Source organism: Neoarius graeffei, chromosome 3, assembly GCF_027579695.1.
Source record: "Neoarius graeffei isolate fNeoGra1 chromosome 3, fNeoGra1.pri, whole genome shotgun sequence".
NCBI lineage: Eukaryota > Metazoa > Chordata > Actinopteri > Siluriformes > Ariidae > Neoarius > Neoarius graeffei.
Window position 1 is genome coordinate 32981231 of NC_083571.1, and position 21938 is coordinate 33003168.

Below are 21938 nucleotides of genomic sequence, written 5' to 3' on the forward strand. Positions count from 1 at the left end.
CACACACACACACACACACACATATGTTTTAACCTCCTAAGGCCCAAGCTGTTTTTTTTACATGCATTTTTTATTTCTCTTTGCTATTTGGGCTTATTAGAACCTGATTAGAATAAAAACTAAGCATCATCTTTTGATAAGATGTACTTTTAGAGAAAAAGTATGTCCACATATGTGGATTCTTGTTCCGAATTTCTAAAAAGTGCTGTCCACGCATGTGACTGCTAAGCCCTAGGAGGTTAAAGTGCCATCATGGGCTAAAGCTCACACAGCCTTTTATACAACTCTCACCTCTCTGGTACGATTCTTGAAAAACCTGAAGAAACCTTTTAGTAGAAGCCAAAGAGTGCTTTTGATGAGATGTTGCATGACCTGGAAGTAAGAATACTTGAGTATGGATTTAACCAAAGCTCTAAAACAATGAACTACAATCCAGAAAGGACCTCACTGAGATTCTGACTAACCCAGACCAAGACTAAGACAAATGAGACTCAGACTAAGACTTTGACTAATGAGACTCCGACCAAGACTAAGAGGAATAAGACTCAGACCAAGGCTCTGACAAATGAGACTCAGATGAAGACTAAGAGGAATAAGACTCAGACCAAGGCACTGACTAATGAGACTCAGATCAAGGCTCTAACTAAAGAGATTCAGACCAAGGCTCTGAATAATGAGACTCAGACCAAGGCTCTGAGTAATGAGACTCAGACCAAAACTAAGAGAAATAAGACTCAGACCAAGGCTCTGACTAAGGAGACTCAGATCAAGGCTCTGAGTAATGAGACTCAGACCAAAACTAAGAGAAATAAGACTCAGACCAAGGCTCTGACTAAGGAGACTCAGATCAAGGCTCTGAGTAATGAGACTCAGACCAAAACTAAGAGAAATAAGACTCAGACCAAGGGTCTGACTAAGGAGACTCAGATCAAGGCTCTGAGTAATGAGACTCAGACCAAGACTCTGATTAAAGAGACTCAAACCAAGACTAAGAGGAATGAGACTCAGACCAAGACTAAGAGGAATGAGACTCAGACCAAGACTAAGAGGAATGAGACTCATACCAAGACTCTGATTAATGAGACTCAGACCAAGACTAAGAGGAATGAGACTCAGATTAAGACTCTGATTCATGAGACCCAGATCAAGACAAAGAGGAATAAGACTCATACCAAGACTAAGAGGAATGAGACTCAGACCAAGACAAAGAGGAATGAGGCTCAGACCAAGACTAAGAGGAATGAGACTCAGACCAAGACTAAGAGGTATGAGACTCAGACCAAGACTAAGAGGTATGAGACTCAGACCAAGACTAAGAGGTATGAGACTCAGACCAAGACTAAGAGGAATGAGACTCCAACCAAGACAAAGAGGAATGAGACTCTGACCAATACTAAGAGGTGTGAGACTCAGACCAAGACTAAGAGGAATGAGACTCAGACCAAGACTTGGACTCATGAGACTCAGATCAAGGCTCTGATTAATAAGACACAGACCAAGACTCTGATTAGAAGACCAGGTCTCAGAGTATTGAAACCAAGGCTCAGATTAAGGTTAAGTTTTAATTTCAAGTATTAAAATAATTCTTTAGGTACGGGGATGAACAATTCATCTCTAGTCGGATCAGTGCTTTTTTATATATACAAACAGAAATGTGGATTGAAACCAAGCATTTATGGCTAATATCCATAGATCCCAGATATCAAAGGAAAGGGCCTAGAAAGTATTTTTTGATCTTTTCTTCAAAGCCAGCATGAATTATTAGACAAATCCCAGTGTGACTTGATGAAGGGTAAGGGGTTACATCAGAAACTAGTGCCTTTTCCTTACCTCTTGAGTAATCTGATGGCCTCTTGTCCAAGAACAGTTCTTTATCTGCACACAGACATTTTAAAGGCTGTCAGATTTGATAGAAACACAATGCTCACACTCACTGTACTAAGAAAACCTTTGTTCTCTTGAACTCGTATTGAGAAGACCGAAACTTGTGTGTATTCCTTTCATGTAGTCCTCAAAATCCTGTGCATTTATTTATTTATAGGATTTTTCTTTTCACTCAAAGAGCTGTAAATGTACAGAAGATAGAAGAAAGGCTTGGCTTGCTTTTTTGTGCCTACAAAAATTTTCCAAAAGTCTGGGAGCAGGTCCTGGCTATAGAATTTGCTGTGTCAGGGCAAGAAGCAATGACATTTGGTTTATGCTATAGGCTCCTGTCTAGTGAATTTTTAAAAGAAACCCTATAATAGACAGTTCAGATTCAAGAGTCATCCAGCAGTTTTAGACATAATTGTGTTCGATACAGCAGATGTGTTTCTAATTTGTGAGGCAAATGCCAAAGAGAAAATATCATTAACCAGGGTTGCCAGGTTTTAGCCTAACTACATTAAAAAAAAAAAAACCTCACACACAACAGATTGAAACTAGCCAAAAAACCCGGGTCATTCAAAAAGGAAGATATTTTTCCTCAGCATTTCTTAGCATGGAGAAACAAAGTCACCGTGGTGCACACACATTTCTAATATAGCGACATTATCCATTACATTACATTACATTACAGGTATTTAGCAAACGCTCTTATCCAGAGTGACATCCAACTTACCCAGAGCAGTTGGGGGTTAGGTGCCTTGCTCAAGGGCACGTCCAGCCATTCCTCCTCATCATCGTCAGCTGTCTGTCGCTAACAATGATAACTGATTCATTAGGATGCGCAGAAATGCAGATGGGCCATGAGGTTCATACCAGAGCGACAGAGCTGTCTGCAGCAGCAGCACGAATGGCCCGACTGAGCCACCATGGAATGCCTGGCCTCATGAGCTCTCGTATACCATTCTCCTCTCCTAATAAAGTGCCTTGCACAGTAAGCTTAGACAAATGATGTCATGCCCCCATCGTGTTGTCTGTTTGGACTTCAAGACCTGATGCCAAGTGGTGCACAAATGTGCCACAGACCTGATCGGTATGGAAGTTGCCCTGCAGTGACAACTGACTTGCTGAGTGATGCCATCTGTTGGCCATTTGAGTGGCTCTTCCACATGCCATCTGGTGGTGTGCCATTGACCCTGTTGGGTTCATCTGTCACATTGCACCAAAAAGTGCCCTGCTGCTAGCGCCTTATTGGTGATATACTATTTAACCCATAGCTGGAACCCAGGCAGGTGCTACCACTCTGGGTCAGAGCAGACTTGGGAGCAATGGTGATTAAGGGGTAACTCCACTTTCCCCAATACTCAAGTCCTCCTGGACCTGAGACTTACCACTGGTTGAAGTTTAAAGTCATACCCAGGACTTCAGCCATTCCTACTGGTCCAGGGAATCGAACCAACAATCTTTTGGTTTCAATGCTGCTTCTCTAACCATTAGGTCATGGCTTCCCCTGGCCTAATGGCTTCCCCTGGCCTATCCACTCCATAAATTCTCATCCCCCTGTATTAGATTTAATACCGGGTGGCACGATGGTGTAGTGGCTAGCATGGTCGCCTCACAGCAAGAAGGTTCCGGGTTCAAACCCAGCGGCTGGCGAGGGCCTTCCTGTGTGGAGTTTGCATGTTCTCTCCATGTCTGCGTGGGGTTTCCTCTGGGTGCTCTGGTTTCCCCCACAATCCAAAGACATGCAGTTAGGTTGACGTGGGGCGGCCTTGGGCTGAGGTGCCCTTAAGCAAGGTACCTGACCCCTGACTGCTCCCTGGGCGCTCTGGTGTGGCTGCCCACTGCTCTGAGTGTGTGCGTGTGTTCACTGCTTCAGATGGGTTAAATGCAGAGGATGAATTTCACTGTGCTTGAAGTGTGCATGTGATGAATAAAGGTTTCTTCTTCTTCTTAATTCTGATTTTTTGCTATAAAACAATTCATTGGCAGCCTAATTTGGCATAAGAACCTGGCAACCCTGTTATTATCTGTCTTGTTCAGTGCTCCTCCCCCGAGCATCGGGCAGCATGATTCCTGCCCCAGTGGGCCTTTATAGACACTTGTTGCAATTCCCATTTTTGACCACTATAACATGAACATAAAAGAATAAAATGATGTAGTTTCATAAAATCTAGATAGATAGATAGATAGATAGATAGATAGATAGATAGATAGATAGATAGATAGATAGATAGATAGATAGATAGATAGATAGATAGAACAAAACACAGTTTAGCAGCTCTCTGTACTGGCAGTGCAAAATGCAAGGAACAGGGACTAAAATAGACGCATAAGAACAAAATAACACAAAAAGAAGCACAATAAATAGCAACATTCCCTTAAATCATTATTCATTCAAAAAGCATGATTAGTATTTCCAAAGAATTTACAATATATGGAGTGTGAACGAGGATTTCAGCATTTGATAAACAGCTGATACTGTATATCTGGCTGGGCTCTGTACAAACCTGCCCCTATGGATGAACCAGCAAACATACCCCTACAGGCACAAGCACAGATCCTTTCCACACTTACCTTCTATGCTTATCGTTGATACATCATCAGGCAAATCACTTAAAGCTGAACAACAACAAAATGAGAGAATTATATGAGTATTATTTCATAACTTCCTGTAACGTTTCACCTAGTTCACTTCTCTACATGGCTGTTGAATGTGGTCTGTACTCGAGTTGAGGGGGGATGGGGGGGATGCCATCCCCCCTGGAATAAAAAATGGTCAAAATCATCCCCCCTCTAAAACGGGCATCCCCCCTCCCTTCCCTTGAGCAATTTTATCAATAAATGTGGACATTACCTCTATTTAACATTGGAATTAGAAATGCCATTCCACGTACAGTAGCTTTGCTGAAACTGAGCATACAATAAGCTACCGCGAGAGACGGCATGCGCAAGCGAAGCGTTTGAGGAGGTGACATTCAGTTGGGGTTCCGTTATTTTTTATTTCATTCGGCGTCAGTGACAGCAGCGGATTGCAGCATCATGGCCAAGCAGAGTGGACAGCAAGACCTAAGCAAGTTCGGATTTAAGATCGCAAGAAAAAAACATTTCAGGAGGTAAGTCAAGAGTTACGAATATCAGTCACACTTTCTGTGAGCCCACTATCATGTTGTAAAGTTACCGATATGTAGCCTAATTTGTGGGCGGCGGATAACAACACAGCTATCATAATGAATGTTAGTTTGGAGTCTAGCCAGCTATCGATAGCTTACTCAGGTTCATGTTAGCTTTGATTTCTTGTATAAGGCCATTAATTTAATCATCCTGGACGTTCGTTTGTTATTCTTCAGGCAACATAAAGTGTTATTCAAGACAGGAAGGCTAAAATAAACGACACTAGCAGTTTTGAAGGCTTCATTGCCTCATTAGAGAGCCGGTCACAACATGTAAGGCTGATTTACAATTTACTGTTGCTTGTTTTAGCTTATTGGTTCCCTACCTACCTCTGTATTTAACTCAATGTTCCCAATGTTCAGCTTTGAATAAAAATTCTATTGACTTGGTATGAAAAGATTCAGTTGTTCATTTACATTGCCTGCTGAGGTTTTAATAAATTATTTACCAAACGATTTAAAAGGAGCCTACCATGACTATGAAGTTACACTTCAAATTTGTCATCTGCATTTCACCCTAATATGGAGAATGTGGTAGGTATGTCAGCCAGGAGACTGACTAAATATGACACATGACATCCACACTGTGCATGTTTTACAGTAAAATACCAGTGTATTATGTTTTTTACAACAATAAAAAGAGTACACAGTGTGTACTACACACTTTATCAGCACAAAATACTGTATGTCTGGTAAATGAACAAGGTCCACAGACCTACGTTGTGTGCAAACCCTCCTAAAAGCAAACCAGTTTCCCACCATCCCCCCGGTTTGATTTTACAACTCGACCACTGAATGTGGTACACTCTTGCAAATAAAGTGTCCCCTGGATGGTACCATCAACAGCACATCGTTATTACTTTTATTGTGTATTTTGCACCCAGTAAATATCATATGTCTTTAAAAATAATGCAAGATGCATAAATGAAACTTAAGGTCTAAAATGTAATTCCATGACACGTCATGTACCATCAAGAGTTAAGAGTTTTGATTAAGAGTATTGATCCCAGACCAGGAATGATCGAATGATTCACTAATATGTTTGGAAGTATTTAAATTACTCACATTTAACTCGGCGATTGGAAAACGTCTTTGGCTGATTGGCAGGGGGTAGAATCGGTATCACCTTTTCTAGAAATTTAGAAATTTGAGGTGGGTTTAGTATCTTCTCACAGGTCATCAAGCCGAAGAATCATCAAGGAACGGAACTAGCAGTAGTAGACTCAATTTTAGCCTCACATCTTGACAAAAGTTAATAGACTTACTTTTGTTGCAGTGTCTGTTCTTAAAGACCTGATCTCTGACTCCCAGAAGGACCAATACGATCACCATTACCACCAGAACCAACCACACAATGGTAATGACACTCCACTGAATCACTGAGAACACAGGGAGACGAGTGGTCATGAGCACCCTTATGAACATCCATCCATCCATTGTCTGTAGCCACTTATCCTATATGGGGTCACAGGCAAGCTGGAGCCTATCCCAGCTGACTATGGGTGAGAGACGGGGTACACACTGGACAAGTCGCCAGGTCATCACAAGGCTGACACACAGAGACACACAACCATTCACACTCACATTCACACCTACGGTCAATTTAGAGCCACCAATTAACCTAACCTGCATGTCTTTGGACTGTGGGGGAAACCGGAGCACCCGGAGGAAACCCACGCAGACACGGGGAGAACATGCAAACTCCACACAGAAAGGCCGCTGTCAGCCACTGGGCTCAAACCCAGGACCTTCTTACTGTGAGGCGACAGTGCTAACCACTACACCACCGTGCTGCCCAAATTGACCAAATTTTAATCACCTGGTAAAAAAGCTATAACTAAAACCTAATTCATTCATTAAGTTAAATAATTAATAAGATTTCAATACAGAATTATGTGAAAGAAATCAAATAATTTTGTCTTTGCTTGCCTGCTCAGGGGCTACAGATGAAAATTAGCTAGTAGCTACACAACAATTGTGCAAAGCATGTTTCATACATCATCCCTATCAAATTATCCAAAAGAAGAGATTCAGATGAACGCTAACATGATGACGACTAGGGTATCGAGATAACTTTATCAAAATTTGACCTCCCAAATAAATTTAGCTAACGATGCTCAGTCGCAAAGCCACAAATGACACATTAGCTAAGGACTGAGGTTCAGTTAAAGAGAAGCTAAAAACAGGAATAAACTCACCTCTGCAGCACCTCAGGATCAAAAGCAATCAGTTTCCGAGGACTGTGCACTAATTAGCAAGAATGTTAGCTAGTCAGTTTGCTAAATAGCAAGTGTTCTTAGTATCTAGCATTCGTTAAGTGTGTAGAGCTGCAGTCTATAAACTTGGTTTAATTTATCGACGTACAATAAGCATTCATTCGGAGACAAACAACCATTCACACTCACAGTCACACCTACGGTCAATTTAGAGCCACCAATTAACCTAACCGCATGTCTTTGAACTGTAGGGGAAACCGGAGCACCCAGAGGAAACCCACACAGACACAGGGAGAACATGCAAACTCTGCACAGAAAGGTCCTCGCCGATAGCTGGGCTCGAACCCAGGACCTTCTTGCTGTGAGGTGACAGTGCTAACCACTACACCACCGTGCCGCCCTATATTGAACATATGATCATCAATATTTCCACATGGGATTATGTAAACAATAATCTCTTATATCCTGTAATTGCACATGCAAATTAAAGAATGATCATGTAAAAATAAACGAGTCATGAAAAAACCCCTACAAATTTAAGAATCATGTGGGGGAAAAAAATCACACATGGAAGTAAATAAATTGTGTAAAAATCACAAATGAAAATGAACGTGTGAAACTACATGTAAAAATTAACATGTGAAAATAAATGAATCATGGGGGGAAATGACGTGTAAATATTTAAAAAAAAACGTGCACCACGTGTAAAAAAAAATTGTGAAAATGAATCAAACTTGTGGAGAAAATGTGAAAATAAAAAACACGGACTATCTTTGTGAAAATTAACATCTGAATATAAAATAATAAGAAAATAAGAATCATGTAAAATCACATTTTCTGATTTAACAATTTTAATAAAATGAACATGATTTTAAATTTAACAAAACAAAAACAAGAAACATACAAATCACGTTTGAAAATAAAGCCCTACATGTGACCAATATGAGAAAAATAAATGAACATAACATAAACGTATAAAAAAGTATAAATTTTACATGTGGATTATGTAACTTATTTATAAGAGAAGATGAAGATATTGAAAAATGTTTCTCTCATTCATTCTGTTTCTCGTCAGAATGAACCCTCACTGTTTTCACACTCTTTTCTCTTAACTTTCTGAACCCATGCTAACTTTCTCTCCCTAAATGACTCCGACTGCCTAAAGGGATTTGTGGCTTTGCAGCAAGCCGGCTCTCAGCAGATTAGAGGGACGTATCAGGACAATAAATTTATCAGCAGCAGAGGTGAAATATGAAGCAGTGCTGTCATCATCTCTGCCAGAATCAATAGACAGAGTGAAATATGGCCTTGGCTAACCTTTAGACTCCAAATGTAAGACGTGATGAGGATAGAGAGGTAGGAAGGGAGCAAAGGAAGACAGTGAGAAGTAAATTGATATTGAATATGTGGGCCATTGTCTTGTGGGAGTCTCGATCCTGAAGTTTCTAAAACTCATCATGAAGGCAATGGAGTCACATTTCACTGTTGAAAAATGCACACACAAAAAAAACAAAACCCAGTCAGGATATACAACATCTGCTTGTCTCTCAATATTTAGAGTACCATTCATTCATCTTGAGGAACGCTTTATCCTAGTCACGGTGGAGGTGGATCTGGAGCCTATCCCAGGAACGCTGGGTGTAAGTTGAGAATAACCCCTGGGTAGGACGTCAGTCCATTGTAGGGCACCATGGACTGGTTTAAGTAGCCATTCCACCTATTGATGTGTTTTTGAAGGTTGATGGAAACCAGAAAACCTAGAGGAAACCCACATTTGGCAAAATTCCACATATACCCCATTTCCACCAACAGGGAACGAGTTCCGTTCATAGCATTTCGACCAAAAATACATTGGTTCGGAACCTGAAAAGTTGGTTCCCAACTGGAAGCAAAATATAACAGTTTTTTGTTTTGTTTTGTTTTTTTCCCAGCACGAACCGTGACAACATTAGTGGGCATGTCATTAGTTTGGAGAGGAAGTAAAACACAGCAATGGAGAACACAATGGAAAAGGAGACATCTTCAGGAAAAAATGGAATGTAAACAAATATCAATGTTCTCCACCATCTTGCTCCTCCTGTTTACACCCATTGTGAATTGTGCAACACCCTCTGTTCATGACACATCCTTGACTCAACACTTCTGCTCAAAACTGGTGAAAGCGTGGGCTGGTCTGCTAGCTGACACCAAGGTTCAAAGAATCCTGAACAGAACTGGTTCAAAAACCTGTTCCCTGTTGGTCAAAAAGGTGTAATAGACAGTGACCCAAGCTCAGGATCAAAACAGGGAACCTATAGTTGTGATGTGGAAATACTACCAATAGTACCATTATCATCATTGGTACCATTGTCATAACCTACTGAAAATACTGATGATATCCATTTTCTGATACATGATCCACTGATTTGGAGCTCCAGAGAAGAAACTGTCAAATTATTCACCCTGTCTGTGACTAGGACTCATATACAATATATACGAGTGGCGTGAGTAGCAGTTCTAAAAGGTGAAGCATGCAGGTTTGTTGTCCTAAAGTGGTAGCTGTTCTAGGGTCACACAGAAGTTCCAGTAGGATGTCTAAATGTAATAAAAAAAAGTCCCTCCCATGCCAGGACCTGGGGCCTCATTTATAAAACTTTGCGCAGGATTTACGCCAGAAGATGGCGTGCGCACAAAACTCAGAATGTGCGTGCGCGCAGAAATATTCTGATTTATAAAACCGTGCGCACGCACGTTCCACGCCAATTTCCCTTTATAAATCACAATCCACTCTAAGTTTGCGGCACCTGTGGGTACCTCAAGACACACCCACAATTGCCTATAAATATTCAGCGAAACGCCCTTAATGAATATTGATATCTGTGGACAACATGCCCAAAACAGAAGGAAAGACAAAGAAGCGCAACTTCACCGACTGTGAAGTTGACGTGCTAGTAGATGAAGTGGAGCAGCGTCGAGCTGTTTTGTTTGGAGGCCATAATACGGGAGTTACAAATGTGAAAAAAACGTGTGAATGGCAGCATGTGGCCGATGCGGTCAATTCTGTAGCTTCACAAGGCCGTACTATGGCAGAGGTAAAAAAAAAAAAAAAGGTCCGACATAAAGGTGGACGCCAAGAAGAGGATCGCGGCACACCGCCAAAGCGTCCGTGCAACGGGCGGGGGGAAGGGGGAGCTGGAACTCACCCCACTGGATCAAAAACTGGCTGGCATTATAGGGGAAACCCTCCTGAGTGGAGTTGTGCGTGAGGAGGAGGGTGACACCGATGCTGGGTCACATGAACCAGCCGAGGACTCGGGCATGTAATTTTTTTTGGTTGTGTATCAAGGAACCACCTCACATTGCACGTGTGCCCCCTTGTTTGAAATGGGTGTGAAATTAATTGAAATGAGTCTTCATCCAGAAAAAGTATTTTATTAACAAAAAAATTCCCTCGCAGTTGCTGGGTGTGCCAGTGAGGCCAGCAGTGTGTCGGCTGCGGCAGTGGAGGTCCCAAGGACGTCCACGGCCTCCGATGCATGTGCATCCATGCCAAAACCAGCCACCAGCACCCGTGTCCTAACAGATGCAGTGCTGCAGGTGCAGCGGGAACATGTGGATGCCGTCCGCGAGGTCGCCCGGGAGTTAAAAGAAATAAAAAATGAGTTGTCTGCATTAAATGCCAGCATTAAAGAATTTCTTAAAAAGTAATCATTTGTTTCCATACCTAATTATTTACAAGCGGCACATCACCTCCTCGCGCTGGCGCACGGCTCCTGCGTTTGGGTGGAATGCCTGGGGATAGGGATCGGGGTCGAGGTCAAGGTTGACCTCTTCAGCTTGCAAAGGCATGTTTTGTAGCTGTGCCACATTGTGCAGCACAGCACAGGCCCTAACAATCCTACAGACCTTTTCAGGTCTGTAACATAGCGCTCCCCCCGTGGCATCCAGACAACATCATCTGCCCTTCATGAGCCCAATGGTGCGCTCCACAACAGCGCGCGCCTGGCTGTGGCGCAGGTTGTAAGTGGTCTCCTCAGGTGTTTGGGGGTTCATAAATGGCGTGAGCAGCCGCCGTTTCAGCGGATACCCACTGTCACCTACAACATAACTGAATGAGTAAGGAGTTGAATATTTAGAAATGGTCTAAGAATGGTTACAAATACTTTCAGGATTTACGCATTAATCACCCGCACCCAGACAAGTGCACAAAATTAAGGATTATAAATGTTAAGTCAGTCACGTCTTTGATCTGCTATGTTATGTTTGTGTTAAACTTCGATTATTGAACCAATTTCGGGTCGTTCTCCACGTTTCCTCCTGAGGTCGCATTTTCCGCGTTTCCCTTTTTTGTGTGCGTACGCATGGGTCAGAGCTTGGGTGGAGGTGCGCACATTTTACCGTCAAGTTCACTTTTTATAAACACCGAAGCTTGCGTAGAATGTGGCGTACGCATTCTTTTGTGCGTACGTATCGTTTATAAATGAGGCCCCTGGTCTTCCCAGGCAGTCTCCCATCCTAGTACTAACCAGGACGTTAAAGGAGATATGCAGAACCATGGCCTCACTTTTTTGTTTATAAATGCCTTGAGACGGGCGGCACGGTGGTGTAGTGGTTAGCGCTGTCGCCTCACAGCAAGAAGGTCTGGGTTCGAGCCCCGTGGCTGGTGAGGGCCTTTCTGTGTGGAGTTTGCATGTTCTCCCCGTGTCTGCGTGGGTTTCCTCCGGGTGCTCCGGTTTCCCCCACAGTCCAAAGACATGCAGGTTAGGTTAACTGGTGACTCTAAATTGAGCGTAGGTGTGAATGTGAGTGTGAATGGTTGTCTGTGTCTATGTGTCAGCCCTGTGATGACCTAGCGACTTGTCCAGGGTGTACCCCGCCTTTCGCCCATAGTCAGCTGGGATAGGCTCCAGCTTGCCTGCGACCCTGCAGAACAGGATAAAGCGGCTAGAGATAATGAGATGAGATGAGAAATGCCTTGAGACCTCAAGAATGTCACAGGAATAGTTTTAAGCATTAACAATAAATCCATCCATCCATCCATCTATTATCTGTAGCCACTTATCCTGTTCTACAGGGTCACAGGCAAGTTGGAGCCTTTCCCAGCTGACTATGAGTGAGAGGCAGGGTACACCCTGAACAAGTCGCCAGGTCATCGCAGGGCTGATACAGAGACACAGACAACCATTCATGCTCACATTCACACCTACGGTCAATTAAGAGCCACCAATTAGCCTAACCTGCATGTCTTTGGACTGTGGGGGAAACCGGAGTACCCGGAGGAAAGCCATGCGAAAACAGGGAGAGCATGTAAACTCCGCACAGAAAATCCCTCGCCGGCCACTGGGCTCAAACCTAGGATCTTCTTGCTGTGAGGCGACAGCGCTAACCACTACACCTCTGTGCCGCCCAACAATAAATCTGATATAGTAATTTTTACGATTAAAATTATTCATATAGGTAGCGGTCTGAGTGAATGACCTTGACATCTGTGACGTCACAGCAGGAAGGCTATTGGTCTCATCACCATTTCAGCTATACTAAAACACAAAGCTAACTGCAACTTCGATCCTCCATTTTGAGCTAATTTATCTCCATGCCATGTAGATGTGTTGCTGGTGGGTGCAGCAACGTGACAGAAGGTGGATTTATGTTGCATTCATGGCCCAAGAATGTTCAAACTGCAAAGATTTGGACGCGTTTTGTGAGATATTCACGGATTGGGCGCCTACGAAGTGGTCTCTCCTCTGCTCTGCACATTTTACTGAGGACTCATACGAGACCTCTGATCTGTTGAGGAGCGTTGGCTATAAGCCCATATTGAAAGAGGGTGCAGTACCAACAATTAAAGCAAAAGAAAACTACAAGAAAAGGAAAGCAAGTTCAGTTGCACCAGTTTGCCCAGAGTGTGAGCTGAGCAGTAATGGCGGAGTACTCAGTATGGAGAAAATGGAGAATATGTGGACCAGTCATCAGATTTCTTTGCTGGATATGTTTTTTTCCCCCGCTGGATATGCTTGCCTCAGCAGCAATATCTCGCCCTTACGTGGAAGAAGCGAATGAACGAAGAACTGAAAGTCAGATTGTTTCGAAACAATCGCCCACAAGCTCAGCCTTCAAGAAGCGAGAACACAGATGGGTAAGATGCAACTCTCATCTGGTTACATAACAAAAAACAACACTCGTTGTTTACCTGCATTTAGATTAATACATGTAACTTGTATTGTGTGTTTAAGTTAGCGGTATAAGATTATTTAATTTGCTTCAGAATGTGATTGTCTCTGTTCATCTGATTATTTAATTAGCCTTTTACATTTTATCAGTGAAAATGCATGCATGTACATGTATGTTGCATAAGTTATAACACCTATCCTGTTTTAATGAGAGTCACATGAGACTGTCCATTCAATTCCATCCAGTTCTCTAGATGGCTTTGTTCTCTGGCTTTATTTCGTAAGGTGGGGGCCTCCGTGGCCGACGTGTTACTATCTGATTCACTTTCCAATGGTTCTAACTGATATGGTTCTACGTGTATAGCAGTAACATGTACACACACTCCAATTTCAGGACTATCACAGTCAGATGTATTACTATCTGAGGAATCCGAAGAATCTCCAATAAGTCCGAACGAAGAGGCCATTGCAACCACTCTCGCCTGCCGAGTCTGGCTTTGGTCTATAGCACCGGTTACCACGGTGATGTGACCCACCCAGGGCTGGCTGGCTCAGCAGGGCAGCTCGAATGGCAACTTTGCGGTCTATTTAACTCTCAAAAATATATATTTTTATTCCCATTTATGCCGCATACAAGAGTCAAGGATGGAGATACTATCTACTCAGAAATGTATTTTAAAAAAAAGGTTCTGCATATCTCCTTTAAAGTACATTGGCTGGTACTGATCTCCATTTCCTTGGCCTCTCACCTATTACATAGCCAGGGTTACAGTGGGGGGCTGGTCCTCTGGTAACCGTGAGAGTTTGACTCCCTACTCACATCTGTATTGCCTCACCATATGGCAGTAAGTACCATTTTTATGATGGTCTGGAGGAGGAGGAGGAGAAGGAGGAGAGATCAAGGATTCCTAGCTGTACTTGTGATTATTGGTGTTCCCTGGAGTCATGTGATTTTGGAATTTGGCGAGAGCATAGCCATAATGTTAGTCAGCTAGTTCGTATTATAACAGTAATGGAGCAAATGTTAAATGGTCAAGCTGCCTCACTGTCACAGTGAGAATAGGGTAGTTGTTCATTCATCTCATTATCTCTAGCCGCTTTATCCTGTTCTCCAGGGTCGCAGGCAAGCTGGAGCCTATCCCAGCTGACTACGGGCGAAAGGCAGGGTACACCCTGGACAAGTCGCCAGGTCCATCACAGGGCTGACACATAGACACAGACAACCATTCACACTCACATTCATGCCTATGGTCAATTTAGAGTCACCAGTTAACCTAACCTGCATGTCTTTGGGGGAAACCGGAGCACCCGGAGGAAACCCACGCGGACACGGGGAGAACATGCAAACTCCGCACAGAAAGGCCCTCGCCGGCCACGGGGCTCGAACCTGGACCTTCTTGCTGTGAGGCGACAGCGCTAACCACTACACCACCATGCTGCCGGTATTTGTTCAATACCAGAAAAAAGATAGAGAGCAAACCAAACTCAGGGATGCTTCCACTGCCACACCAAGATGACTCCTGTCAGACATTTGACCTTGCTGTGATCTTGACTCTGTTTGAATCAATTCCAACTGCTGGTTACAATGATCATTTCATATCAATTCTACAAACATTTAACCACTCGTTCTTGTGATATTGCACTAATGAGAATATCTGACAAATGGACAACCCACAAAACATAAAGGAGTGTCTATTTGCATCCAGGTGGGAATAGTCATATGGCAGCTACTCGGATATTTACACTCATTAGCTATTTGAGTATTTACATCAGATTACAGTTAGGGTTAGGGTGTAAATAGCATTGTTGCCTACAGACACCCAGGTGCGTGTGTCTGGGTGGTGCTATTTGTGACATTTGAAATTTCATGACAGCAACACATCTCAAAAAAGTTGGGACAGGGGCAATAAGAGGCTGGAAAAGTTAAAGGTACAAAAAAGGAACAGCTGGAGGACCAAATTGCAACTCATTAGGTCAATTGGCAATAGGTCATTAACATGACTGGGTATAAAAAGAGCATCTTGGAGTGGCAGCGGCTCTCAGAAGTAAAGATGGGAAGAGGATCACCAATCCCCCTAATTCTGCGCCGACAAATAGTGGAGCAATATCAGAAAGGAGTTCGACAGTGTAAAATTGCAAAGAGTTTGAACATATCATCATCTACAGTGCATAATATCATCAAAAGATTCAGAGAATCTGGAAGAATGTCTGTGCGTAAGGGTCAAGGCCGGAAAAACATACTGGGTGCCCTTGATCTTTGGGCCCTTAGATGGCACTGCATCACATACAGGCATGCTTCTGTATTGGAAATCACAAAATGGGCTCAGGAATATTTCCAGAGAACATTATCTGTGATTACAATTCACCGTGCCATCCGCCGTTGCCAGCTAAAACTCTATAGTTCAAAGAAGAAGCCGTATCTAAACATGATCCAGAAGCGCGGACGTCTTCTCTGGGCCAAGGCTCATTTAAAATGGACTGTGGCAAAGTGGAAAACTGTTCTGTGGTCAGACGAATCAAAATTTGAAGTTCTTTATGGAAATCAGGGACGCCGTGTCATTCGGACTAAAGAGAAGAAGGACGACCCAAGTTGTTATCAGCGCTCAGTTCAGAAGCCTGCATCTCTGATGGTATGGGGTTGCATTAGTGCGTGTGGCATGAGCAGCTTACACATCTGGAAAGACACCATCAATGCTGAAAGGTATATCCAGGTTCTCGAGCAACATATGCTCCCATCCAGATGACGTCTCTTTCAGGGAAGACCTTGCATTTTCCAACATGACAATGCCAAACCACATACTGCATCAATTACAGCATCATGGCTGCGTAGAAGAAGGGTCCGGGTACTGAACTGGCCAGCCTGCAGTCCAGATCTTTCACCCATAGAAAACATTTGGTGCATCATAAAACGGAAGATACGACAAAAAAGACCTAAGACAGTTGAGCAACTAGAATCCTACATTAGACAAGAATGGGTTAACATTCCTATCCCTAAACTTGAGCAACTTGTCTCCTCAGTCCCCAGACGTTTACAGACTGTTGTAAAGAGAAAAGGGGATGTCTCACAGTGGTAAACATGGCCTTGTCCCAACTTTTTTGAGATGTGTTGTTGTCATGAAATTTAAAATCACCTAATTTTTCTCTTTAAATGATACATTTTCTCAGTTTAAACATTTGATATGTCATCTATGTTCTATTCTGAATAAAATATGGAATTTTGAAACTTCCACATCATTGCATTCCGTTTTTATTTACAGTTTGTACTTTGTCCCAACTTTTTTGGAATCGGGGTTGTACAATATCTTCCTATTTCTATAGTTATTACTCATTTTCATAGGGGAATAGGAGATATTTAAGGCCCGGTCCCACTGGCCGATGGACACAAAACGTATGCAAAAAGGACACAGCGGACGAGCAAAATTTCGGGGGTGGCTCTATCCGTTTTCATCCGCTCCAGAAATGGACAAAATTGGCGAAAATTTGCGAAAACAGAATGGAAAAGAACGGTCGTGGGTAGTATATAGCGGGGATGTTAAACGCATGTTCATAGGAAGCCTAGCGGATGAAAGCGGATGGAAGTGGATGACAGCTCCGAAGGGGTTACCGGTGATAACTGAGAAGCAGACGCATAGCAGAAAGAGCGGATGCATAGCGGAAGAAGGGGATGCATCACGTACGCCTAACGGAAACAAAGGGGATGTTGCGCGGATGTATATCGGATGCAGACCGATTGTCCGCTAGGTGTCCTTATACATACTCTAGACATACTCCAGACATCCTAAATATACGAGATACATCCCAGATATAAACGCTTTGTCCGTTTTGAATACTTTATATACGAGATGCATACGCTTACATCCTTTCTATTTCCGTGCTACTAACGATGAATAGACGTTTCATGTACCTTATCTTTCCTCCCTCTTTCCGTTTTCAGCTGCAGCGGATGTGAGTTGCGAGGATGCCCAGAGGATGCAGAGAGGATACAGCAGATGTTTAACGGATGATAACGGACATAGAACGTTTGTTGCTCGTATATGTCGCGGATTTACATCGTACACGGCGGAAAGTTCATCCGTTCTAAAAGTTTTGTGCAGCTCAAAACTTTTTGCGCGGATGAAATCACAGTGGACGGATGCTCGATGGATAGAGCGTATGAAGCACGTATGCAATGAGTACACAACAGATGCATAGCGTTTTCCAACGGATGGCAAAGATTTTTTTACGTTTTACATCCTCTTTGCATCCGTAAGTGCAGTGGGACCGGGCCTTTAGGTGCAGAAATTACTCTGCATTGTTCAATTTATGGTATTGATTTTTTTTTGTGTGTGCAAGTGACAGCATGGCTCTGACATCGCACAACATGGCGGAACGCCACATATCCGCACTTTGGGGAAAGCCCTGCAGATATCATCTGCCAAAACATAATGCCTCCACCACAAAATGGCAGATTCATAACACTGGTGCATGGTCGAGAGAATTAAACAAGTTTCAGGTTTAAATCCAGAGAATTAATAGGCAGTATTTGGGTTAAGATCTCAGCATGCTTCTTGTGAAGACAACATCTACAAAATGTCTTACAAGCTTGCATGGTTTCCAACTGGTACTTGCAGTACCAAAGCGCTATTAAAACTTCATGACAATTTCCATGAGTCCAGGAATAAAGATAACATATAAAATGCAGGTGGTATATGAGACAATTTTATAAATCAAGAATTCAGCATGCTGATGGTGACCAAGCTGTGAAATGCTTGATACGAATCAGCTGAGCCACACCTTATTTGTAACAACCAATCGCAGGCTTGGGAGCATAGCATGTTCACCTACATCTGCCCTGTGCACAATGGATATTTGCTTTGCAATTACATCACAGTGTTCGTAGAAGCCAATTCAACATCATCTCCACATGAAGCATGCTGAGGCCTTCAGAGATCTAGACCATGAGAAAACATGACTTGTTGACCAAATCATGAGGAATTTCACCTGTTTTTGAAGACGTCCTCTGAATGTCCTTGAAGTGAAAAAGGCAATGGCTTCTGTTTGACTGGTGGATGTGATGAGAACTGGATTTTTTTCCTTCAGAAGATGTTGCGTCAAGTGATCCTGCTGAGAAGATGCCTGGTTCTGAAATATTTGGTTGGTCAGACACTGAGGTTTGTGTTGAGGAGCTGGATTGTGGCGTCTTGTCTTTGTTTTGTTGTGTGCTATCCTTCTGGATGCAGCAGCCGAACAGTGTGATGTTGTCTTGTGTTTCAATGTGAAGTCCACTGTAGTTAAAATGGCCACTTACAGTAACATTCTGCAGAAGAGGAGGAGCCGCGACCTGTAGCCTAACACTCACCTCCATGTCAATTTCTGAAAAAAAATCAAAATCAAAACTGAAATTAAAATTTTATTTTCCAGACTACAGAATGCATCTTTACAATCCAGCAGGTGCTGTTTCATACAGTAAAACAACATACATAATATGCACATTTATTTGAGTCTTTACGGTAGTCCTGCTACTACAGTATATACCCTATTTATCACTTTAGCTCACCTGAGATGGAGACGTTGTCATGGAGACTCCGCAGGTCAGTGTGAGTCTCGCACACAAACCACTCCTTTACTGCTTCATCCTGACTGGTTGAGTTTTTTGCCTCACACAGGGGCCGAGTGAGACCTGCACTGTCATACATTTCATAGGCCTGTCTGTCATAATCGTCATGCCCACTGTTAGCGTCACAAGGGTCAAAAGGTGCACAAAGAAACTGGACCTGTAACACTTTAGAGAGAGAGAGAGAGAGAGAGAGAGAGAGAGAGAGAATGCTAGTTTGTGCTTTAACCTGCTTACTGTAATGCTAGTTTAAGGGTTAGTCTGTTTACAGTAGTGTTAGTTTGAGGGTTAGTCTGTTTATTCAAATGCTATTTTTTTGTCTTACTCTCTTTACTCAAATGCTAGTTTGTGTCTTAGTCTGTTTAATAATCATTTCACTTGTTTACTGTAATACTAGTTTGTGTTTTGTAGCCTGTTTACTGTAATGCAAGTTTAAGTGTTAAACTAGCATTACAGTAAACAGGTTAACACTTAAACTTGCATTATCGTAAACACGCTAAATGATAAACTAGCATTACAGTAAACAAGTTAACCCTCAAATTAGCAATGCCATAAACAGGCTAAATGATAAACTAGCATTACAGTAAACAAGTTAACCCTCAAATTAGCAATGCCATAAACAGGCTAAATGATAAACTAGCATTACCGTAAACAAGTTAACCCTCAAATTAGCAATGCCATAAACAGGCTAAATGATAAACTAGCATTACAGTAAACAAGTTAACCCTCAAATTAGCAATGCCATAAACAGGCTAAATGATAAACTAGCATTACCGTAAACAAGCTAAATGATAAACTAGCATTACCGTAAACAAGCTAAATGATAAACTAGCATTACCGTAAACAAGCTAAATGATAAACTAGCATTACAGTAAACAGGTTATCATTTAGCCTGTTTATGGCATTGCTAATTTGAAGATTAACTTGTTTACTGTAATGCTAGTTTATCATTTAGCCTGTTTATGGTAATGCTACTTTGTGTTTTTTTAGCCTGTTTACTGTAATGATAGTTTGAGGGTTAACTTGTTTACTGTAATGCTAGTTTATCATTTAGCCTGTTTATGGCATTGCTAATTTGAGGGTTAACTTGTTTACTGTAATGCTAGTTTATAAATTAGTCTGTTTACGATAATGCTAGTTTGAGGGTTAGCATGTTTATGGCATTGCTAATTTGAGGGTTAGCCTGTTAATGGCATTGCTAATTTGAGGGTTAACTTGTTTACTGTAATGCTAGTTTATCATTTAGCCTATTTAGGGTAATGATACTTTGTGTTTTTAAGCCTGTTTACTGTAATGATAGTTTATCATTTAGCCTACTTACGGTAATGCTACTTTGTGTTTTTTTTAGCCTGTTTACTGTAATAATAGTTTGAGGGTTAACTTGTTTACTGTAATGCTAGTTTATCATTTAGCCTGTTTATGGCATTGCTAATTTGAGGGTTATCTTCTTTACTGTAATGCTAGTTTATAAATTAGTCTGTTTACGATAATGCTAGTTTGAGGGTTAGCATGTTTATGGCATTGCTAATTTGAGGGTTAACTTGTTTACTGTAATGCTAGTTTATCATTTAGCCTGTTTACGGTAATGCTAGTTTGTGTTTTTTAGCCTGTTTACTGTAATGATAGTTTGAGTGTTAACCTGTTTACTGTAATGATAGTTTATCATTTAGCCTGTTTATGGTAATGCTAATTTGAGGATTAACTTGTTTACTGTAATGCTAGTTTGTGTTTTTTAGCTTGTTTACTGTAATGATAGCTTGAGTGTTAACCTGTTTAATGCTAGTTTATCATTTAGCCTGTTTATGGTAATACTAATTTGAGGGTTAACTTGTTTACTGTAATGCTAGTTTATAAATTAGTCTGTTTGCGATAATGCTAATTTGAGGGTTAGTCTGTGTATGGCATTGCTAATTTGAGGGTTAACTTGTTTACTGTAATGCTAGTTTATCATTTAGTCTGTCTACAGTAATGCTACTTTGAGGATTAACTTGTTTACTGTAATGCTAGTTTATAAATTAGTCTGTTTACGGTAATGTTAATTTGAGGTTTAGCTTGTTTATGGTAATGCTAGTTTGAGGGTTAGCCTGTTTATGGTAATGCTAGTTTATAAATTAGTCTGTTTACGGTAATGCTAGTTTGAGGGTTAGCTTGTTTATGGTAATGCTAGTTTGAGGTTTAGTCTGTTTATGGTAATGCTAGTTTGAGGGTTAGCTTGTTTATGGTAATGCTAGTTTGAGGTTTAGTCTGTTTACGGTAATGCTAGTTTGAGGGTTAGCTTGTTTATGGTAATGCTAGTTTGAGGTTTAGTCTGTTTATGGTAATGCTAGTTTGAGGGTTAGTCTGTTTATGGTAATGCTAGTTTGAGGGTTAGTCTGTTTATGGTAATGCTAGTTTGAGGGTTAGCTTGTTTATGGTAATGCTAGTTTGAGGTTTAGTCTGTTTACGGTAATGCTAGTTTGAGGGTTAGCTTGTTTATGGTAATGCTAGTTTGAGGTTTAGTCTGTTTATGGTAATGCTAGTTTGAGGGTTAGTCTGTTTATGGTAATGCTAGTTTGAGGGTTAGTCTGTTTATGGTAATGCTAGTTTGAGGGTTAGTCTGTTTATGGTAATGCTAGTTTGAGGGTTAGCTTGTTTATGGTAATGCTAGTTTGAGGTTTAGTCTGTTTACGGTAATGCTAGTTTGAGGGTTAGCTTGTTTATGGTAATGCTAGTTTGAGGTTTAGTCTGTTTATGGTAATGCTAGTTTGAGGGTTAGTCTGTTTATGGTAATGCTAGTTTGAGGGTTAGTCTGTTTATGGTAATGCTAGTTTGAGGGTTAGCCTGTTTATGGTAATGCTACTTTATAAATTAGTCTGTTTACGGTAATGCTAGTTTGAGGGTTAGCCTGTTTATGGTAATGCTAATTTGTAGTTTAGCCTTACCGTAATGCTAGTTTGAGGGTTAT

General features: G+C 41.7%; 1 protein-coding gene across 4 annotated transcripts in view; it reads right to left on the minus strand.

The window, feature by feature from the left end:
* The window catches only part of si:dkey-192k22.2 (uncharacterized), a 31562-nt gene that overhangs the window by 7277 nt on the left and 2347 nt on the right, over window positions 1–21938 (minus strand). The window contains exons 2-8 of one of the 4 annotated variants that reach the window (XM_060916696.1): window positions 18938–19162; window positions 18382–18753; window positions 6302–6415; window positions 6102–6167; window positions 4441–4485; window positions 1831–1875; window positions 292–372 (exon numbers count right to left, since the gene is read on the minus strand). In XM_060916696.1, the coding sequence (XP_060772679.1) occupies window positions 292–372; window positions 1831–1875; window positions 4441–4485; window positions 6102–6167; window positions 6302–6415; window positions 18382–18753; window positions 18938–19162 (948 nt within the window). The remainder of the gene's footprint in view (window positions 1–291; window positions 373–1830; window positions 1876–4440; window positions 4486–6101; window positions 6168–6301; window positions 6416–18381; window positions 18754–18937; window positions 19163–21938) is intronic. The other 3 variants (XM_060916697.1, XM_060916699.1, XM_060916698.1) reach the window with 3 other exon arrangements.